Below are 19,645 nucleotides of genomic sequence, written 5' to 3'. Positions count from 1 at the left end.
TTCAGCTCCCAATCGTACACAGCCTCAAGAAGACATGGGCAGATATGATGAAAGAAGCTGCTGTTAATTAAAAGATATGAATGTCTATATCGAATGTAATGGCGGGTCTATCTATGTCATGTTCCACCTGCGACTATTCTAGCAAGCCCTTGCCACGAAGCTCTGTCTCAGTCCACTGCCACAGCTTCTCTGCCAGGCTTTCATCCTGTGCGTGTTTGCTTGGTGTTCCAATTTTTGCATATGGCACGATATAAGCGCCCGAGTTCGACTTCTTGAAGTCGCTACTGGCAATAGCAAAGAGTGAAGACCAGGCTCCTTTCTCCTGTGCATCCAGAATTCCGAGACATCGCATGACTGGTGTGACAGAACGGAGGACGAATCCCGGCGCAGTCCCGGTGGCTTGTTTATTCAGATCACTGGCTTCTCATTAACGGTCTGGTAATTAAATAAGCTGGGAATCATTGCGATTTAGACTTACGTGTTGATATGACCAGGATGCACGGCTGCAAACCAAATTGCCCCATTCTGAGATTCGCTAGAATCGGGGCCGTATCTCCTGTTTAGTTGCGTTGTGTGTAAGATGTTTGCTAACTTGCTCTGACAATATCTCTTCATAGAACCTTCATTCTCTAGGCCGAGATCTTCGAAGTGGATTCCGTCCGAGGGTGGAAACCTTGCGTGCCCATCCGATGTCAGATTGGCCAATCGGACAATTCCTTCAGGGTTTGATTGAGCAGTAGACTGAAGAAGAGGAAGGAGATGATAGGTTAGGAGCCAGTGTGATAGGTAATTAGTCTAAAGAATACATTTAGTCTGTTGAGCTTTTATATGCTATCGGTAACTTCTTAGCTCTCTTAATAACGTACCTGCAATTGGATCTCATAACCGTCTGCTGTAATAGAGTAAGGTACGCCCATAATGCCAGCATTATTAACAAGTCCATGCAATGTAGTTTCTTCATCTCGTATCTTTTTGGCGGCAGCGATGACGCTGGGAAAGCTGGACAAGTCGAGGTCGAGAAAATGAATGTTCGAAGACGGATGCTTTTCCTGTATTTCTTTAATGGCAGCATTGGCCTTGTCTTTGCTGCGTGCACCCATATAAACTTTTGCCCCGCGAGCTGCCAAACCAATAACGGTTTCTTTCCCACTAAAAATTTCTGGAGTTATTTACCAGTTTCTAAAAAATGTCGTGCTCGGTAGTGGACGTACCATCCGGTGTTGCCCCCTGTAACGAGATATACTCTCCCTGATAGATCAGGAATCGAGTTCGGTGAAAAGTGGGATGTAGGCATGATGATTGTTATGCTGCACTGATAGTGTAGACTGATATGTCTAAAAGAGAAGAATTGAACCTTGCTTTTATTATTATTATTTATTTATTTATTTCTACGGATTGTCGAAGTAACCTCGTACTTATATTCTCTATTATCCTGTATTTTGATGGAAATAATTCTTCCAGCAGTCTCTGCAAACACAAGTCATGCTATTGTCCGCTCCGCTTGCTTCGCCTTATGCATTAAGTTTCTGCGTCAGCCCAATTTACTACATTTGGCATCAAGCTGCAAACCACGAGCCCATATGCCGGCTACTAACTGTATATTGCATAGTTACCACCAGTAACGGGATCTTCCGCAGTTCGCTAAATGGATATAAGCGGCCGCTTCTCTCCGCCACTCCGCAAAACCATCAAATTTCCGCAGAGAGCCAATGAAAAGCACAAGCAGCATGGATTTGACTAAGATATCCATAATTTTACCCTATGATTCCAAATTACATATCATTTATATTGCTAACCCTATTGCAATGCATTTTCATAGGTGTGTGTCCTTTGATAATGATGCTCTACTTGAATCGAAGGGTTTCAAGAAATATAGACATGTTAGGGCAAATATACAAGAGTCGGAGTTTCAAAAATAAATTATTAATGTATTTAAAATGATAGAAAGAGACTATATGAATTGCTTGAGCTGGTACATATTTATCTCCATGTAAGCGGTAACAAATTTTTTGTCTTTAGCTCTGATAGCTCATCCATAACGAACTTGAGCACCATCCTCTCTAAACCAATCATCCGCCGCGGCCTCCTTCCCAGAAGCATAATTAATTATGATACTCTTCGTCGTCGTATACGCGTAATATGCCTCAACCCCATTTTCACTTCCCACGCCACTTGCAGTAGTAGCTCCACCCCAAGGGCTGCTCGGATCATTCCGATGGTGCGTGTTCACCCAAACAATACCAGACTCAATTTGCTCAGATACCCTAAAGGCTTGACTCAAATCATCAGTCCACAATGCCGCTCCCAAGCCGAATTCGCTATCGTTGGCGAGATCTAGTGCTTCTTGTTCGCTTTCGAAACCAACAAGTAGAATGACTGGACCAAATGCCTCCTCGCGCCAGATTCTTGTCTTGGTAATGTCGCAGTTTGGGCTGGAAGACAGAATTGTTGGAGGAAAGAAGTAGCCCTCGTCAAAATTCGTACCATCAACTTCAGATATACCACCCATTTTCTTTCCACCGCAGACAACCCTTGCGCCGTTTGCGATAGCATCGTCGACAAGGTTTACGACATTTCCAAGCTGCTTGGATGAAATAAGAGGGCCCATGGAAGAATTCATGTTTGCAGGCGAGCCCATACGTCGTGCGATGGATCCAGCTTTTTGAAAAAGCTTCTCCTGTACAATGGCGAGAATGCTGTTGTGAATGATGATTCGCGTGGCTGCAACACAAGTCTGTCCAGTTGCGATAAATGATCCGAATGCGATACCATTGACAGCAGGTTCAAGATTCGCTTTTTCGAACACGATTAAAGGTGCCTTTCCACCTAGCTCTGCAGTATAACGAGCCAAGTTATTACCGACAATTGAACCGATTGCTCTCCCGGCAACTGTTCCTCCGGTAATGTCCACTTTACGTACAAGTGGGTGGCTTACAAGGTCACGTCCCGTTGTAGCGCCAAGGCCAGGCAAAACGTTAAAAACGCCGTCTGGAAGCCCTGCTTCTTTCAAAATTGGCCCTAATAATAAACTGGTGAGTGGTGTGAGCTCGCTCGGCTTCAGAACAACACTGTTCCCTGCCGCTAGAGCAGGGGCAAGCTTCTTGACTGCGATGAGCAAAGGATGGTTGAATGGAGTGATCTGAACAACGACGCCGAGCGGAACTCGTTCTACCCAGTTATGCAGCTTGCCCATGGTTGGTAGGACAGGACGCTCTTCAGTACGAAGCACGGCAGCAAAGTAACGAAACCAACGAACCAGGGATGGGACTTGGGCCTGCATCTCTCTGATTGCCCTTCCTGTCTGCTCCACTTCTAAGGGTATCAACACAGAAAGTCTCGAGGTGAGAAGATCAGCTGCTTTATCCAGCACGTCGGCTCGCGTATTTCGGGGAGCTTTGGCCCAAATTCCTGATTTGAAGACTTTATGAGCAAGTTGCACAGCATCATTGACATCTTGAGGTGATGCGGAATGGCATCTAGTTAGAAATTAGAACATAAATGAAACAATCAAAGAGCAATATTAATTAGGCAAAAGAGGGACATTCTTACTCTGCGAATATTGCCATTTTCGCAGGATTTTCAACAGCTATGCTATAGTCACGACCTTAGCTTCGTCTTAAGAGCGTCTGTCTTCGAGATCAGTAGCAACGTACGATTCACCGGTGCCCGCCACTTCCTTGCCACCAACCCATAGCATGTATGGCTTAGACATTTTGGGCTAATTTCTTGTAATTTTATAAAACAAAATATTCATGCAATTATTGTGATGGAGTGACTTTCTGCTTAGTGCTGTCCAAAGTTACATACAAGTGGATAATAGAGAGTTGAGCTTATGAAACCGTGCCGCCAGCGTGCGGGGAGAACCATCACGTGTCGTCATGCTGCAGGTATTACAAGTGCCTGCATGATAAGTCGTTGACAATCTTATCGTCTTGCTACATAAAAGCCCGTAAATAAACCTATTTTAATGAACACGGCCGTTTATACATTCCTGAAATAAAAACGGTTAGTACCGGAACCATATGACTCGGAAGTCGGCAACCGGGTCACCCGAATACGAATAGTATACATGTATCAAAGTGAGACAGACGGTGATACACCTGAGATCTTTTCGAACTACTCCGTACTACTGCAATTAATCTATGTAGTGTTTTCTAATTATATACGGAGTGCTAAATACTTGATTTACTTGTCAAAGACATCAAGAAGAGCATGGGGGCGAATAGGCAACCATGTCTGTCCGATAAGGTAGCAATGAAGAATCATTTTGTAGATATTGTCTCCAGCGCCCTTACGTAGTTAATGCGACGCCATTCGTTGACCAGAATTCGCACCGCTGCTTCAAATCTGAGTCCACTGGGATCATTTCCGTTAAGCCCCCGGTTTGAAACGTTAGACGACTTTGAGCGTTGTCTGCCCACGCTCCCCACTTGGTATAATTGCTGGTAGAATCGATAGGCCGCCCATTAGGGTTGTAATATTTGATGAAATTTACCCAGTAATGTTGCATAGCGGAGGAGGCATTTGCATTGATCTGGCCGTTCTGGTAGCTCGCTGGTGCGTCGATAACATAATCGGCACCCCACAGAGCACCTAACTCGACTGTATGGGGAACGCCCAGCCCAGAGGCCATTTGCTCTGGATCCTCGACGTTCCATCGATATACCCAAGCATTTTTACCATACTTCGTAACGACCGAGCTAACATACATGCCGGGGCACATGTAACGGGCCTCTTGATACACATTGCTAGCATGTCTCCAATAGCAGCCGATGGCGGGGCAGCTGTTATTTGGATTGGGATACATGTCGTTAATTTGCCCAAGCATGTCTAATGTGAGCTCAGGATACTGGTCCAGTACGTAATTATTGCTCTGTTGGAGGGTGGCTGTATCTTTAGGAGCGAACTTGGTCCCTCCGTTGGTATCGTCGCCATAGATAGTGGGCACTTTGATGAAATTTCCTTTTTGAAATACCCGATATGTGAAATCTTGGACGAATTCTTGATCGAGCACAGGCAGCCACATATAGTTGGGTGGCTTAGAAGCACCTGGCAAAGGGATATTGAAGTTGCTTGTCTGAAGCTCCACAGCCGTTTTGTTGCGCATACAGGCGACGTTGTCTTCGCCGACGCAGCCCACACGAGTTGCAAATTGAGTATACATGTATTGAGATTGAGTAACTGTAAGGATCGAAGCAAAGGAAGGAGATTCAGCAATGGCGGCATGAAAGAGCCCTTGGTCGGTGCCGTTATTGGCGCTTAGATGAAATGTGACACTGGCTGCCCCAGCACTGCTTCCACCAAGAGTAACGTGGGTTGGGTCGCCGCCAAATTGAGAAATATACTTCTGAACCCATTCCAAGACTTTGCGCTGATCACGAAGACCATTGTTAGGAAGTATTTTATCGCTGTCTGTCATAAACCCGTATGGACCAACGCGGTAATTGAGGCTCACAACCACGATGCCGTGCCCGCTGTTTACTATTAGGCCTGACGCATTTGTGTTGGGATTCGAATTGAGATTGAAACCGCCGCCTTGAATGTAGAGGAAGACTGGAAGCCTTGAACCGACAGTTGCTTGAGTTGGAGCTTGCACGTCTAAAAATAAGCAGTCTTCTGATGTATCCGTATCTGTGGGCGAACGACCAGTCCCAAGACAATATTTTCCATGCTACATAATTTATATATGAGTGAGACTTGTCAAATCGAGTTAATGTGAGCGTGGAAACTAACCTGTGTGGCATCTTGTATGCCATCTGTATGGGGAGGATCCTGTGGCGGCGCAAATCGCAACGCACCCAGCGGCGATGCTGCGTACCGGATGCCTAGCCATTGGCTTACGCCGTTTGACAGAGCTTGTCCTTTATATATAGAATAGCCAACATCAACCGTTTCTTCGACGGCTTCAGCTATTGAGAATATGACAGCGGATACAAGAAGTCGCGGCACCAACATTTTTACTGTCTGGACATCAAGAGGCGGGAAGTTGCCATTCAAAACAACAAGGTCTCGGACACGACCCTCCCTCCATATATATATATATATGCAGGATAGGCCAGGCGTTCCACGTAACTCTGGATCCTACTCGCCCTACTCGCCAATGAGCTGATTACGCCCCATGATTATTCTCCCTGCAGCTCCTCTTCGACCATGCTTGTATGCGCTGCCTTCGGTAGACAAACAGAGAGGGCATTGGAAGTGTGGGGTAAAACTAAAACCAGGTTCTTGCTTCCATTTCGGGGAATGAATGACTTGAAGGGCGGGGGAAATTATATGACCGCTTGCGGACCAAATCGGGATGGCAAGAAGATGAAAGATGAACTTGGATAAAAATTGGATAGGAATTGGTACATGTAGGCTCGTTATTCGTACTTCTGAGCGGAAGCGGGTCGTAATGCCACGCATCGAGAGCGCCCTGTTTGATACAAGACAAAGCTGTTGGCGGCTTTCGGAACCGCCCTGAACCATGGTTCCGCCACTGCCGCCACTCTTCCCGAAGTGGAGCAAAGCCTCGAGTGTTCGCTTTGAGGTCTCACAAGACTCAGCAAGCAATGCCCCATTAGGCAGCTCATGTAGATGGCAGTCTGTTGAACACCGCAGTTCACTAATCAAGCCTTGGATGTCGAGGTGCCATTAGGATCTAGCCTTACCCAGTAAGCTTAAATCTTTGGAATAAAGCCTTTTCTTCCTTTTCCCTGGGCATGAAAATATGAGAGAGACGATTACATGATATAATTAGACAAAGCTATGTAACAGCCAAACTAGCCACGGGCCGACTAGCGGTTCTCACTGAGACAATTTGAAATGAATCAATCAACTGAGACAACCGGATTCTTGGTACTACTACTACTACACCCTTAGCATTCAGCTTATTAAGAATTTAGCCCTTATACTGGGTGATCCATCCAGGCTTTCGGCACTTAGCGCAAGATATTATTAGTTAGGTGCCGATCCCTCCAGCCCTGCATACAATTCCAGTTTCACCTCAGCCAACACTCTGATTTTCTCTGTCTTGGCAGAAGAGAAGTGATGCCTAAATCGAATAATCTGTTCACTTTTCTCGAGGTAGTTCAGGCCAATTGAGAGAATAGTCAAAGGATGCATGTATATTAATCCAATATGCCACTATCAAAACATTAAATACATGTTAATTGGGAGCTTCCCACTACAGAGCCTGAGATTTTCTTTTCTATATGCTATATCGATCTAACTTATCATGCGCAGGACGATACACGAAATAGTCAAAGGTAGCTTTCTTCTCCGTCCCATTTAAGTCCGAACAGGCCACCCCGACAAAGGATCCAGTGAAGCTGCCATGAGCCTGATGCCCACCACACTCATCTGAAACAATTGAGGCATCCAACACAGGTCCAAAGCTTTTTAGCTCTGCTTCTTGCTTGCCCTTGTCTGCGACAACGGCGTAATAGAATTGTAATTGGCTCCCACGAATAGTAGCCGCAATTTTGACCTTGCCTTCTGCAGGAAGGGCTATGACATGGGCGCTCGAGCCACGATCTGTGAGCCTGCCCTCTGGCCAAGATGCCTCTGATCTCATAATCTGGAGTTCGCGCTGGCCATCTGCGTCTGACGTCACAACGAGGTAGAAGAAATTGTAGCGACAGTAGTATAGCGTCAATCCAGCAAAATGACGTTCATCTTCAGGGGAGAAATCAACGACTGTTTCGGCATCGAAAGAGAAGTGTGTCTGTCTCCGAGCCACGAGTGACTGTTCGAACCAAGAGCCGATGGATTCTCTTCCTGTAAGCACAAGCTTGCCGTCTTCGATACCGAATATGCGTTCTGGTTCTGGCGTCCTCAGCCATTGGAAGTCTTTGTGAAGGCCATCTTTGAATGTATAGCGTTTTTCCTCCCAGTAGGCGTCTTCATTACGGGTTCCTGGCACATCAACCTCCAATGATGGAACTGGGCCATTTTTAACATACAACCAATCATCCTCGCCCCAGTATGCTTCTTGTATGGCCGTCTCCCGCCCCAACACGCATCTTCGATTCTGTCCAATTGGCCGACCGGAAAGATGCACCAGATATGTTTTACCATCTGGGGTTTCTACAACATCGGCATGGCCAGCTCTTTGCAGTGCTGCAAACGGAGTGTCCTTGGAAGTTACTATGTGCTTTTGTGGGTGAAGCTCATAAGGGCCCCAAATAGATTTTGATCGCGCAAGCGTTGCAGCATGTTCGTATCCAGTGCCACCCTCAGCTGTCAAGAGATAGTACCATCCATTTCGCTTATATAAATGTGGCCCTTCAACCAATCCCAGATCAGTGCCGTAGAAAACAATCTTTCGAGGGCCGACTAACTTCCGCTTAATCGGATCGAACTCTTGTAGCGCAATTCCTGAAAAGGCATTCGGCCTTGCTCGATGGTCCCACGTCATATTGACAAACCATTTACGGCCGTCTTCATCATGAAATAGGGAGGGGTCGAATCCGGATGAATTGGCGTAGATGGGATCAGACCAGGGACCATCAATCTTGGATGCCGTCACGATATAATTGTGCGTATCTTTGAACGAACCATCCTTGCGCTTCACATCCGTATAGACAAGCCAAAACTTCTCGCCGTCATGCGTCAGGCAGGGAGCCCAAACTCCACAGCTATCTGGCTCACCGCGCAAATCGATCTGGTTTCGGCGGGTCAAGGGACGCACTGCGAGCTCCCAGTTCGCCAAATCCTTGGAATGGTGTATCTGCACCCCAGGATACCACTCAAATGTCGATGTAGCAATATAATAATCTGTACCAACCCTCACTATAGAAGGATCAGCATTAAACCCCGGCAGGATGGGATTGCGAACCAATGGCATGGCGAAGAAATGATATTATGCCGAAGAAATGATATTATGCGTTATGCTATTGGAGTCTCTTTCAATCAAATTTATTCCCCAGCTTGCAATCACACCGAATGCATCTTCTATTCCTTCTCTCCGAGCCTTCTAATACTGGCTATTATGGAAAATCGGCTTCATGAGGAGAAGGTTACTTAGCCGTGCGGAGACGTCTTCCAATTAGGCTAATCACGTAGACCTCTATCGTCTACATATGGCGTGCCGCTACTGTAGCTTAGTATTTAAGATTATCATGAAACAGGTGCTATGTATCATAAAATACTAGTCAGAATAATAGGAGTGCCAAGATTCTTGGCTAGAAATACTCCACTCTCTAATATATACTTAGCTGGGTCCATTTGTCCACGAACATCTATAAAGTACGTATACCTGAAAAGTATATGCGCAGAAAAGCTGTTAGAAATTCATTGCTACCTCTATTCTTCCAATCAATGTATATGATAATAACCCGCCATGTGTATACCCACAGATTTTTTAATACGCCCCATTAAACCCAATATGCCCATTGACCGTAGTCCCGCTTCGGTCTCCATTTACCAAACAAACATCTCTTCAAAAAGCTCAACGTCCACGTGGACTTTCCTTGTTTGCCTAATCACGGCCTGCCGTGTTGTATCAGCAATTTCAGCCGGTCCGCAGACGAATACGGCTGCTCGACCTTGAGATTGGTTGACAAAGCTGTCCACTATTGAGTGAATGTCGGGACGCATTCTCTTGAATCTAGTGTCAGAAATGGGGATTCCTGCTTCTTTTGACACTGGTGTAGGGGTAGAAGTTCCCGATGCTCCCGAAGTGATGTAGAACTCCATGTTGAGCTTCGATGTTGCCAAAGCAGATCCCTCAGTAGCCCTGAGGTCATTGGCAAGCACATCTCGAACGAAGCCTTCGTCTCGCACAGCCCAAGCTAGGTGCACATTCGGAGGTTGTGATGCTTGGTCTTCGAAGAACATGCGGAGGTATGGTAACACAGTAGTAATTCCACTGCCTCCAGCAATAAAGAGAATATCGTCGAAATGGTCCAGGCGAGCAGGTGTACCATATGGACCCTCAAGGAAGACCCTAACACGAAGGGGGCCGGATTCACCTTTGCTCACTAGCTTGTCCCGCAGTCTTCGGGTCATTCCGTCCCGAGGACGGATCATGAAGGTCATGTGAGTATCGCCTTGTTCAGAGGTCAATTCGGTCACGCGAGGAGATTGTGTGCCATTCTCCTTGTCACTTGGCTGGTCACTGCTGCTATTGTATGTCGAGACATCCTCAATTTGCTTGGACCTTCCAGCCAGAGTGAATGGATGTGTCTCCCAAAAGCGCATACCTGGGAAGTACACGAAGTAGTAGGTTCCTGGGGTTTGGCGGCTGCTGTTGATAGAAGGCTTGACCTGGAGTCGAATCATGCCAGTCTCTTCGCTGTAACTAGCCAATGCCAGAGAGCCTTGTCCGAGGAATGTCTTGTAATTCATGACAAGAACTCGTAGCAGACGAAGGACATGGTCACCGGCCCACAGGCCAACACAAGCCCACACCCAGACCTTGTACATTCCTTGGAATTGGTCCTTGATGTGACTATCATTTTGTTAGTGGCTGCAGGTGCAAATTAGGCTTGTTAATCTTACTAAAACAATGCGGCAATGAAGATAGCTGTCAGGGAAACGTGAGCAGCTTTAAAAAATTCGTAGATTCGGCTGCGAATGGGGTCAAAGGCAAAAGCTGCGGAAATTCCCAATGCGATCACCATCTAAATTCTGTGTAAGCATCTTGAAGGCGACCACTATGTATAAGATAATAGCTTACAAGAAGTCCGTATTTGAAAGTGGGATCAGAAGACAGTTCCTCGTGGTAGCCATCCCATCCCTGTTCTTTATGATTGTTAGTATCATTCCCTTTTGGGTGGAGTAAAAGTATATGTGCACTTACCATTGACATAGTAAGCTGAAAATACGATACCGTGAATAACACCCTCCAAGGTTAAGATCAGTGCTATCCAGCGATGGAAGATGCTGAATGTCCTGTAGCTCCATCCGGTGAGGTAAATGAAGATATTTGATCGTCCAGCGAAAAGGAAAATTAATGGCAGCTCAGCTGTCATGAAGATACCAAGCCTATCTCCCAAAATTCGGCAAACTTGGCCTGTGATGGTGGTATAGCTGACAATTTGTTAGCAAATATTACATATAATTATAGCAGCCTGTAGTTTACACATACTAAATATTGTTTGAGAACACAGGGTAGTGAAAAGCCAGCATGAATATTTGGGTGATGATGTAACCAGCGATGACCAAAGATTGTAACCGAAGCGGAACGATGAACCACCCCAAGGGTTGGTGGTGATGGTATGAGAATGTAGGAGCCATCATAAGGTTACGATGAAACCATCCCTTAATTTGCGATGCAGCGTTGTTCTTTCGGACCGGCTGGCTAGAGCGTTTCATGGGAATCGATGCAATTGCGTGGCTGACTGTACCCAGGAAAAGGACCAATCCCCAGTAGGCATAAGGGATCCATCTATTAAGCATCTATTAGCAAAAGAACTAAAAGAGCGAGTACCATAGTATAGCTACTTACCTCAACTTTTGGTGGTACACGATGTTAGTCCAGTAAGTGAGAACACTTCGATGAACTTGGTTCCAGTTCGCCTCCGATGGCATCGACACGACATCAACGATGCTCTTCTCCTTCTGTTCGACAGTGGGAAGGCTATTAATGTATGCTTGCGTGACATTGGCGGTAGTGCTTTCGTATGATTTGAGATTGACAACCTTGGAGGACTGCTTGCATGTCGAAGCCCACCAGGCGATGCCTGGTGCTATCTCCTGATCTTTACAGTGTTCCCAGATACATAAGTATGTTGAAGTGACACGCAAGGGGTGAGTGCACAGGGTTTGCTCGGTCGTGTTATCAGAGGCGAATTTGGCCTTGCTTAACGTGTAATAGCAAGAAGCACCACAAACCTGATTCCCCAAGGGCTTGGCCGCAAGAGCACAGGCCGCGAAAAGCAGGCACAGGAGGTAGTGTATCCGTGACAGCATCTTGTTACCTTGATCCCGTAGGGTGGTCTACGATGACTGAGAGCTGACAGGCCAGGAAACAGCAGAGGCGCCAGAGGGCCATGATATATATGCCTATGTAACCTAGACCTTGAACAATTTTACCGGATACACGTAGTATCCACACAGAATTTGGCTACGGTGGGCTATTGAACATTTTCAGGTATTACCCGAGGTATCAATAGTGTATCTACACCTCTCTATCCACACGAAACTGACAATAAACTTGACCAGACGGGCTACTACGGAAGCTTAAACAATCCACATTTCGGAGGAACTAAAGCTATCGCCTTGACTCAGATGTTACAATTTCATTCGGGAGATAGGTCGGAGTCGGATTTCGGGACAACGTTGTGTAGGGCTGGGATAGTGACGGTAGGGGTACCCAGCTCAGATCTCAACGTCCAAAACGAAACAATGAGCGAGTGTGTGTGTGTGTGTGAAAGTTAAATAAGTAACTGCCCTGGAACCTTGAGCATAATGAGAATGGGCGGCGGAGCCTTGCAGGCTTTCTCGCCCGGCCCTTGATGCTAGTAGTTCTAAACGTGTGGGGACAGCGCCTAGACTAAACATTTGGACACCTTCCCAACCCGTCTTGCTTGTAATGTTGATCAAAGAATTGATGAGACGAAACAAAAATGACATTTTCTTTTATTAGAATGGCCAATGTAACGGTAAGCAGTACCAAAAGTGATGTACACGTGCCGTATGAGCGCCAATTCGGATGCGGAAAGCCATCATCTCGATGCCACACTACTTCTCACGAAAACAGATTTTCGGGCAGTTTCCGCAAGAAAATTAGGGCCGCCGAGGTCGCATGTTGTTCCCACGGCTTAAGACGAACTATGTGGGTAGAATTGGATACAGGCCTAGTGATAGGTGGAGTGATGATGCCCGCTAGAGATTAGATAGATTGATAAGATGATCAGATAAAAATTTTCACAACCTGCTACATCGCAAGTATATCATCTTACTCCTCACTTACTCATGTGGCTCCATCGAATCCCGCCCTCTTGATTGGCTTGTCAGGTCCCAATCTGGCATTCTACGGTGCAGTGCGGTCTAAGCCGAGCCCACAACAAACCGAAAATGCCTCGACTTATGTTTTCAAGCACGCCATTTATAATCGTTTCCTCCCAACAAAGCTCTCCTTCTCCATTTAAACTCATTGCATGAGGATACGAATTAGATTATTGAGCCGAAAGCCGCCCGGCGAACTGCGGCATGACTGGAAGATTAAGAACTTGCCAGACTGAAGAGTAGTAGAGGGGAAGTCAATCTCGTATGCCTCGTTGTTATCGCAGGTGACCCGAGTAATCACACCGATTACCCCATACTATAAATTAACGGCCACAACCCGTCGTTCAAAGTAACATTAGCCTAGATTGTTAAAATGAATGCCAACAGGCTGTCATCGACGTCAAATACCGGTTCCAGGTCTTGAGCTCTTGAAGGGGATCGCAACCCTGGTCACAATGCCACACTACGGTCTTGCAGCCGACCGACTACGGCAAAATACTTCACGCAAAGTCTTTCCGGACAAGCAACCGGGGTACGACAGGCTCTAGCTACTGTCACACACACACATAGACTGTGCTGAGATACGCTATTGGATGGGGCACCAAATGCCGCAGATCGATAACGTCGATGGTGGTCTGGCCAAGCGCTGTCATTCAGGGATTTCGCCGAGTTTGCCGAGTCTGGGAGTCTGTTCGCTTCTATGCCCGCTTTAGTCTCGTGTATATGCGAACTACAATTATGGACTCTTATGGGCTCTCATGAATTCTTATGGACTGATGTTTGCATATGTACGCGTATAGGAATGCTTCTTACGAATTTACAGCAGTACGACGACGCGATAACTCGGGATATGGGTCTACCCGAGGAGTCTCTCCGCACCTATGCTGCGTTTCTATATATAGCTCTGGGAACCGGAGAATGCAACGCTGCGGATGATGTTATACAATCACTTAGGCCGACGCAATATATAGCCAAGCCACCGACTCCGTCTTATCAACATTTAGATTGTTTATCTATCTGAGAAGCTCGATGAAGCATACCTTGCGCCGCTGTATGATAAGCACTGCAAAAAGCTCGTGGCTTCCCAAACTAGGTAACGTGGTATAGAAGGGCATTCGTATCGCTTGCTATGGGTAAAATCGTTCCATGCTTACCCCTTCTAATTACTGCAATTCGCAAAGCAAGAAGAAAGAATAAGGAAGAAGGTATAAAAACATGCAGCCTCAATATTATAGATCAATCTTGACAGCAATGGCGTTGGCGGCCTGATAGCTCGAGACAAAGAGCCACGCGCATCGTCTACCCTGCTCTTCTTTGGGATCAATGGCCAGCAATACAGAGGCGCTGGCGGTTCGGATTCTGTGCCCGTCATCTTGGAAGATGACTTTGACATCCCAGTCTTCCTCCCCTTTTGCAGCACCTTCTTGTTTCTGTCCGCTGAACCTTGGTGAGGCCATCCACACCATACTAGGATCCAGAACATTCTCCATTCCCTTGTTTGAGAACCAGTCTACGCCCCTGGTGGGCCCAGATGCAACAACCCCGCTTGCATCGAATGTTTTGTTAGCATAAGGATCCTTGAAGTAAGTTGGATTGTCGATAGGTAAGCTAAATTCGATGGTTTTGCTGACGTCGATGATTTTCTCGGAATCCTTGCCATCACGGATCTTGCCCACATGCATGGCGCCGCTGGCACAGCCAGTTACGAAAACTTCATCTTCAGTTCGACCGTGGCCGAGTCCATTCAAATTATGTAGCTTGTCCAGTGCAACTGACGCATGAATTCCTGCGTCATCAGCTTCAACCGGCTTCAAGTCCTGGAGCTGTACATGAACAGTGTTTGTGAATGCAATTATAGGCATCATATCTTCCATCATGCGCGGGAGTCCGGACCTGAAGTAGTGATCATTGGTTACCAAGAACGACGTTGGAGAAAAGGCAAATATATCATTTGGCGTGGTGATGAGAGGGTGCCATATTGTCCTGACGTGTCTTGCTTTGCCTGATCCAACAATGTGATGGAATAACTCTATGACTGAATAACACCGTGGAGCATTGGCATCGCCATTCTCACCATAATGCTTGGGATTGGGCTTATGGTTAACGGCGAATACGTAAACTGCTTCGCCCTTTGGCTTCTCTGGGTCATCAATGACATCAATGCCATGGGTTACGAATGGGCCGCTAAACCCTTCGAGAGTCAGAACCTGCGATTTAAATGTCTGCTCTAAGGTGTTAAATTATTTTGTCTTGCCGTATTAAACGCGATCTGGTTAACATTCTTACCTTTGGATCTATAACCTGGAGGTTTCCCTTCATGCTGTTAAGCCCAGGGTTTGATGGCTCAAAAAAGTGGTCGATCGGAGGGAACCATTTCAGACGGCTCCCTTGAAAACCTTCACAGGCAGTGAAGATTAAGCCTGTCGATTCGTGATAATGCAGGTCCTCGCAGTGTGTTGTGCCATCAATAGTTACAAAGTCTCCAGGAGCCAATTCTGTGCTTTCTGGTTGCCGAAATGCGCCCATGACTAGGAGGGCTCGCTGTACATAGGCGTTGTATACGTAGCCGAGTAACACGGCAAGTAGCACGACGACGATCGAGGCGCGGGCCGCCATGGTGACGAATGCGCAAACAGTAAATCCTCTATGAGGCGATCAACAGGAAAAAAATTGAAAAAACCGGCGGGATGCGAGTATATACAACATTATTTCCTCTTTGATTTTAACTGCGACATTGCGTCACTTCGGCTTTCACGAATGCGGGGGGCCGAGGCCCAGTACTGGAGAAGCTTCAATTTCTTATATAAGGCAAAACATACCACCTATTTCGCACGTCTAACTGGCTTGTGCAGCCACTTTTATGGAAACAAAGCGGAGATTTTCATTTAATCTAGTAAACGATTAGACGAAGGTTTACTTAAAAAAAGACGGGATTGGAGGGGGGGAAAAGATGTGGAATATTGAGAGCAGGGATTGGCTCGGCCACGACTCGGCTACCTAGTTGATGCAACGACTATAGCGTTTCACGATCTCCTAGGGCTAACGGAACGCAATAGGGTTCGCTCGAAATGGAGCTTTGGATTTATTTATTCATTTTCTTCTCTCTCTTTTGCTTCTTCCTATCACACCTGCAGGCCAACGCCTAGTTCATGTTCTGCAGCAAATACTTGAAGCCTGCATATGCTTCCTCTCCGCTGGGCTGGATTTGGTTTGCTGGAAGGACGAAACCGTATCTGCCAGTGTCTCTAAGCTCAGAAGTAAAAGTATAGTCTGATCCGATAACATCATTCACATAGTCAACGCTAGAGCCAGTAGCTTGATAGATAGTCGAGCAGATAGGGCCGTAGGCAAACGATGTTCCATGGACGGCCTGAATGGCGGCAACGGCGCCCTGGGCGAGAGATTGCAACTCATCATTATTGGGAGCTACGGCGTCGCAAGAATATCCATAGGCTAGAATCATGCTATTAGTGCCTATCTCAGCTAATTATTAGGTCACCCATTACTCACGAGTCATGAATAGTTGAGAGTAGGAGTGATAGTCGATATATAGCTTGAGGCCTTGGGCATTCTTAATACCCTGAATGTATGAAGATAGGGCCTTGAATTCGACAGTGTCGCCCGCACTAACGCCTTTGTAATCGTCGGCACAGGGGTCAGTGGATGCGCCTCCAGGAACATTCCACATGTAATTCCAGTTTCGGTTAATATCACGACCGATACATGAGCTGCCAGAGTTTGTTTGGCGGTTTTTGCGCCACAAACGGTCGCTAGTCTGGGTATATAAGAATCCTACAATTGTAAATATTAGGATTGCATCGCACGAGATATGCGAAGAAGCTCACCATCAGGGTTTACGACTGGGAAGACGTAAAAGTCATATTTGTTCAGAAAGCTCTTCGTTGTAGCATCGGTGCTTGTTAGGAGAGTATAGCCAAAATACTCGACAACCATGGTAGCAATCCATTCTCTAGCATGAACAGTTCCGTGCAGGATGACGGCAGGATTGACACCTTTACCTGCGCTACCCCAGAAGTGAATGCCAGTAATGGGATTGCCGTTCAAAGAGGAGCCAGAGGTGACAATCTCCGAAGTGTTGGGGAACTGTGTATGCAAATTTGTGAGGAAATTCAAGTGGTCTGCATAGGCATGGTATGAAGTGAACCATGTGCTGTTGACAGCAGCGTCAGCAACGAAGGGTTGAAAAGCAGCTTCTTCTGCAATTGAAGCACCAAGATTCTCGTGCATAACGATCGTCTTCAAACCGAATGTCTCTTTATTGAAAGCTTCCAGCTGGCTAGGATCGACTACGATATCTGTGAAAGAGCCTGTCCTCTTCGCAGACTTCCACGTCTGAAGACTCAGCTTATCAATAACGCCATTGATGCGATCGATATTGTCGTTGTCGACAGCCAGCCGGAAGACCTTGTAGCCATCATAGGACACCTTTGGGGGGTGGATAACGGCAGCCAATGCCGAAGCAAAGAAAGCCGATAGTAGTGTAAGAGACTTCATAGTAAAGACTAACGGCGTCAAAGAAGTTTCACTTTGTGCACTGGTAGTACCAAGTGAATACCCTGACAGAGGCTGAGAGCAGGCAGGCGTTTCTCAGTTCAGTCGGTTCGCATCTCATAATATATAGTCAATTCTTCTGCATCATTTAGACCGACGATATTTCTTGTTATTGGAATCAAAGTTCGTATGAATACGGCCTTTTACCACGATTAGAAGGTAGTAATCGGGAAAGGAAACTACAGCGATAGCAAGCTCCGCCAATGACTCAGACAAATAAACGAGAACAGTGCAACTGTAAAGCAATGAATAGCAAACAAGCATGAGAGGAAACAATCTTTTTTCCCTTAGAGCTTGAGGCCGAGGATGATGAAATGCTCCGACTTGCTTGTTGATTGGATCACGTCAAGAGGGTCCGCATCACGCAGATCCTACCAAAATCCTCCCCGCTCACGGCTTTAGATCCCAGTAATGCTTCTGGGCTTTGAACTAAGTGAGTCTCCTCGATGGAACTGCCGAAGAAGGCTGGTTTTCCGTGAATGAATGGGAGAGGGGTGTCGATTGTAATCGTAATTGCATTGCTCTGTGGTCGACCTGCCGGAACGAGACGCGCAAATTCGCTCCACGCGATGGGACTTTTGGCAGGCAATAGTCGATCACGAAGGGAGAGAGATATGAGGCTTCCAAGAGCTGGAATCAATGCAGCAAAGAGTTTGAGCTCGAAGGGCACTTTGCAGGCCTCGAGTGTCTCCAATATCTCACCGCTTTCTAATAGCTCGCTGCCTCACTACCTTTCCCTCCTCTACTGCAAGAGTTAATAACGCGAGAGAGTATGTCTTACCTTCGGATTTCGAAGACTATTACGGTGTATTTATAGCGTATTTCATGCAAGCCGCCCTTCAAAAGTGCCCTGCGGCTGGAGGCACTTTGCCTCCGCTCAAGGTGGTACCGAATGTAACGGTATGCCAACATAGGCCAAGTACCGCCAACCAGGCGTTGAAAATTGTATATTGGGGGCGCTCTAAAGTTCCTTTTAAGCATGTTCAAGCTACTAATCGAACACTAGGGTCCTCCTGCAGCTATCCCACTTGGCACAGACATGGCAGCTCCGTCGCAGTTAGAATCGGATTTAGCATTATCGCGCCACACTCAAAAATCTGCTATACGATAATCTGGTTCATGATGTTGACAGCACAGGGTTAATGTGTACCAAAGCGTGTGACACCTTAAGGCGGAAGGCTATGCATTTTCGTTCAAACTATAACGTTCTGGGCTGCTTGGTCATAGAATCTGGAAGTCAATATACTTCAAGCCTGCGTACACGCAGGGCGTGGTTACTAATCAACCAATAACCATTAAGATACTGTATAGGTATAGGTAGGAGAAAGGAAGAAGGGACAGTGATGATAGTAGTACCCAAGCAATCTTTGCAGCGAAAATACCTCGTCTGGAGCCATAAACATCTAATGACATTTTTATTTTCAAGTTTCGGTATTACTCAGAGATATTTTTGTACGGATAGATTTTCGCTGCACATTTTGAAGTCCTTTGAGGAATTATAACCGAGTAGCTAAGATTCACGGAAATTTCGTACAGTATGTATGTAAAAATAGAAGATAACAGCAAGGGTGGATATAATAAGCACAAGTTAAATGGATGGCACAAAAATAGGGCTACCTAAAGATATGAAAATACAGATTATTATTATGTGTTTTCTCTTGCCGCTTGCTGGGGGAATATCGCCAGCGAAGCGCCTATTGTCCGATCTGGCTTGGTCTCTTGGCTTGGCATCACGATCAAACGATTTTGCAGGGGAAAAGAAAATGAACCCCGTCCGTAATTGCAGAACGCTAACCAGCTGCCGATTCCTTTGCCGTAAATTTGAACAAGTTGTTACATATAGCCGGGGTAATCACGAGCCCTGCTAAATATTATTGATAGCGCCGCCAGGATACGTCTTCGTGCTATATCCAACTACATATGTAATGACAGCGAAAGGTCGACGCGCAGTTGTGCTGAATTTCATTCTCTTTTGAGTAATATGCTACAGCAGTAGAAATGAGAGCTGCTCCCTTATTGCACATTGCTTTGGAAACATCGGAAGTATGAGTGGAGGCTGCTGCGGGGATTAGATCATAGTGTCGGTGGCGGTGCCAGTAGCCCAAGACTACTGAAAACAACACGCTTGTATCCTCGCAAA

At 46.3% G+C, this 19,645-nt stretch overlaps 7 protein-coding genes across 7 annotated transcripts; all 7 read right to left on the bottom strand.

The window, feature by feature from the left end:
- Nucleotides 1-27: 27 nt before the first annotated feature.
- Nucleotides 28-1,294, bottom strand: GGI43DRAFT_428073 (uncharacterized protein; the record flags this gene model as incomplete). The annotated part of the gene is made up of 4 exons (XM_083208907.1): nt 28-416; nt 479-795; nt 867-1,149; nt 1,212-1,294. The coding sequence occupies 4 exons, from the start codon at nt 1,292-1,294 to the stop codon at nt 134-136; spliced, it is 966 nt and encodes a 321-aa protein (XP_083059884.1). The 3' UTR covers nt 28-133.
- A 613-nt stretch (nt 1,295-1,907) lies between these two features.
- On the bottom strand, nt 1,908-3,804 carry GGI43DRAFT_407348 (aldehyde dehydrogenase domain-containing protein). Its single transcript, XM_083206223.1, has 3 exons — nt 3,654-3,804; nt 3,550-3,591; nt 1,908-3,476 (listed from the first exon to the last, which is right to left on the bottom strand). Exons 1-3 carry the CDS (start codon nt 3,710-3,712, stop codon nt 2,030-2,032), a joined length of 1,548 nt encoding a protein of 515 aa, XP_083059883.1. The 5' UTR covers nt 3,713-3,804; the 3' UTR covers nt 1,908-2,029.
- Nucleotides 3,805-4,271: 467 nt separating this feature from the next.
- GGI43DRAFT_72951 (Alpha/Beta hydrolase protein) lies at nt 4,272-6,052 on the bottom strand. Its single transcript, XM_083210219.1, has 2 exons — nt 5,734-6,052; nt 4,272-5,671 (listed from the first exon to the last, which is right to left on the bottom strand). The coding sequence occupies exons 1-2, from the start codon at nt 5,953-5,955 to the stop codon at nt 4,292-4,294; spliced, it is 1,602 nt and encodes a 533-aa protein (XP_083059882.1). The 5' UTR covers nt 5,956-6,052; the 3' UTR covers nt 4,272-4,291.
- A 1,027-nt stretch (nt 6,053-7,079) lies between these two features.
- Nucleotides 7,080-9,128, bottom strand: GGI43DRAFT_407346 (glycosyl hydrolases family 43-domain-containing protein). The gene has a single exon (XM_083206222.1). It carries the CDS (start codon nt 8,825-8,827, stop codon nt 7,190-7,192), a length of 1,638 nt encoding a protein of 545 aa, XP_083059881.1. The 5' UTR covers nt 8,828-9,128; the 3' UTR covers nt 7,080-7,189.
- A 122-nt stretch (nt 9,129-9,250) lies between these two features.
- On the bottom strand, nt 9,251-12,037 carry GGI43DRAFT_407343 (ferric reductase family protein). The gene is made up of 6 exons (XM_083206221.1): nt 11,432-12,037; nt 11,072-11,371; nt 10,784-11,013; nt 10,661-10,725; nt 10,483-10,604; nt 9,251-10,432 (listed from the first exon to the last, which is right to left on the bottom strand). Exons 1-6 carry the CDS (start codon nt 11,893-11,895, stop codon nt 9,403-9,405), a joined length of 2,211 nt encoding a protein of 736 aa, XP_083059880.1. The 5' UTR covers nt 11,896-12,037; the 3' UTR covers nt 9,251-9,402.
- Nucleotides 12,038-14,058: 2,021 nt separating this feature from the next.
- On the bottom strand, nt 14,059-15,812 carry GGI43DRAFT_72884 (uncharacterized protein). Its single transcript, XM_083210217.1, has 2 exons — nt 15,220-15,812; nt 14,059-15,155 (listed from the first exon to the last, which is right to left on the bottom strand). Exons 1-2 carry the CDS (start codon nt 15,547-15,549, stop codon nt 14,163-14,165), a joined length of 1,323 nt encoding a protein of 440 aa, XP_083059879.1. The 5' UTR covers nt 15,550-15,812; the 3' UTR covers nt 14,059-14,162.
- Nucleotides 15,813-17,716, bottom strand: GGI43DRAFT_72842 (M14 family metallopeptidase). Its single transcript, XM_083210216.1, has 3 exons — nt 16,779-17,716; nt 16,444-16,725; nt 15,813-16,386 (listed from the first exon to the last, which is right to left on the bottom strand). Exons 1-3 carry the CDS (start codon nt 17,446-17,448, stop codon nt 16,076-16,078), a joined length of 1,263 nt encoding a protein of 420 aa, XP_083059878.1. The 5' UTR covers nt 17,449-17,716; the 3' UTR covers nt 15,813-16,075.
- Between the last annotated feature and the right edge of the window lie 1,929 nt (nt 17,717-19,645).

Source organism: Trichoderma evansii (assembly GCF_050947405.1).
Source record: "Trichoderma evansii strain SZMC 28006 chromosome Unknown GGI43scaffold_12, whole genome shotgun sequence".
In the NCBI taxonomy this organism is placed as follows: domain Eukaryota; kingdom Fungi; phylum Ascomycota; class Sordariomycetes; order Hypocreales; family Hypocreaceae; genus Trichoderma; species Trichoderma evansii.
This window is presented reverse-complemented; position numbering and strand designations above follow the sequence as displayed.

Bases quoted from the DNA above. Each gene is read 5' to 3' on its own strand.
- GGI43DRAFT_407348 (XM_083206223.1), bottom strand. From the start codon at position 3,712: ATGTCTAAGCCATACATGCTATGGGTTGGTGGCAAGGAAGTGGCGGGC. The intron at 3,592-3,653 runs GTACGTTGCTAC...TCGTGACTATAG, and splicing joins GTGGCGGGCACCGGTGAATC to CATAGCTGTTGAAAATCCTG. The intron at 3,477-3,549 runs GTAAGAATGTCC...ATTTCTAACTAG, and splicing joins AAAATGGCAATATTCGCAGA to ATGCCATTCCGCATCACCTC.
- GGI43DRAFT_72951 (XM_083210219.1), bottom strand. From the start codon at position 5,955: ATGTTGGTGCCGCGACTTCTTGTATCCGCTGTCATATTCTCAATAGCT. The intron at 5,672-5,733 runs GTTAGTTTCCAC...TAAATTATGTAG, and splicing joins GCATACAAGATGCCACACAG to CATGGAAAATATTGTCTTGG.
- GGI43DRAFT_407346 (XM_083206222.1), bottom strand. From the start codon at position 8,827: ATGCCATTGGTTCGCAATCCCATCCTGCCGGGGTTTAATGCTGATCCT.
- GGI43DRAFT_407343 (XM_083206221.1), bottom strand. From the start codon at position 11,895: ATGCTGTCACGGATACACTACCTCCTGTGCCTGCTTTTCGCGGCCTGT. The intron at 10,726-10,783 runs GTAAGTGCACAT...ACAATCATAAAG, and splicing joins TTCAGCTTACTATGTCAATG to AACAGGGATGGGATGGCTAC. The intron at 10,605-10,660 runs GTAAGCTATTAT...CACAGAATTTAG, and splicing joins CTTTCAAATACGGACTTCTT to ATGGTGATCGCATTGGGAAT.
- GGI43DRAFT_72884 (XM_083210217.1), bottom strand. From the start codon at position 15,549: ATGGCGGCCCGCGCCTCGATCGTCGTCGTGCTACTTGCCGTGTTACTC. The intron at 15,156-15,219 runs GTAAGAATGTTA...ACCTTAGAGCAG, and splicing joins TCCAGGTTATAGATCCAAAG to ACATTTAAATCGCAGGTTCT.
- GGI43DRAFT_72842 (XM_083210216.1), bottom strand. From the start codon at position 17,448: ATGAAGTCTCTTACACTACTATCGGCTTTCTTTGCTTCGGCATTGGCT. The intron at 16,726-16,778 runs GTGAGCTTCTTC...TTACAATTGTAG, and splicing joins CCCAGTCGTAAACCCTGATG to GATTCTTATATACCCAGACT. The intron at 16,387-16,443 runs GTGAGTAATGGG...GCATGATTCTAG, and splicing joins CTCTCAACTATTCATGACTC to CCTATGGATATTCTTGCGAC.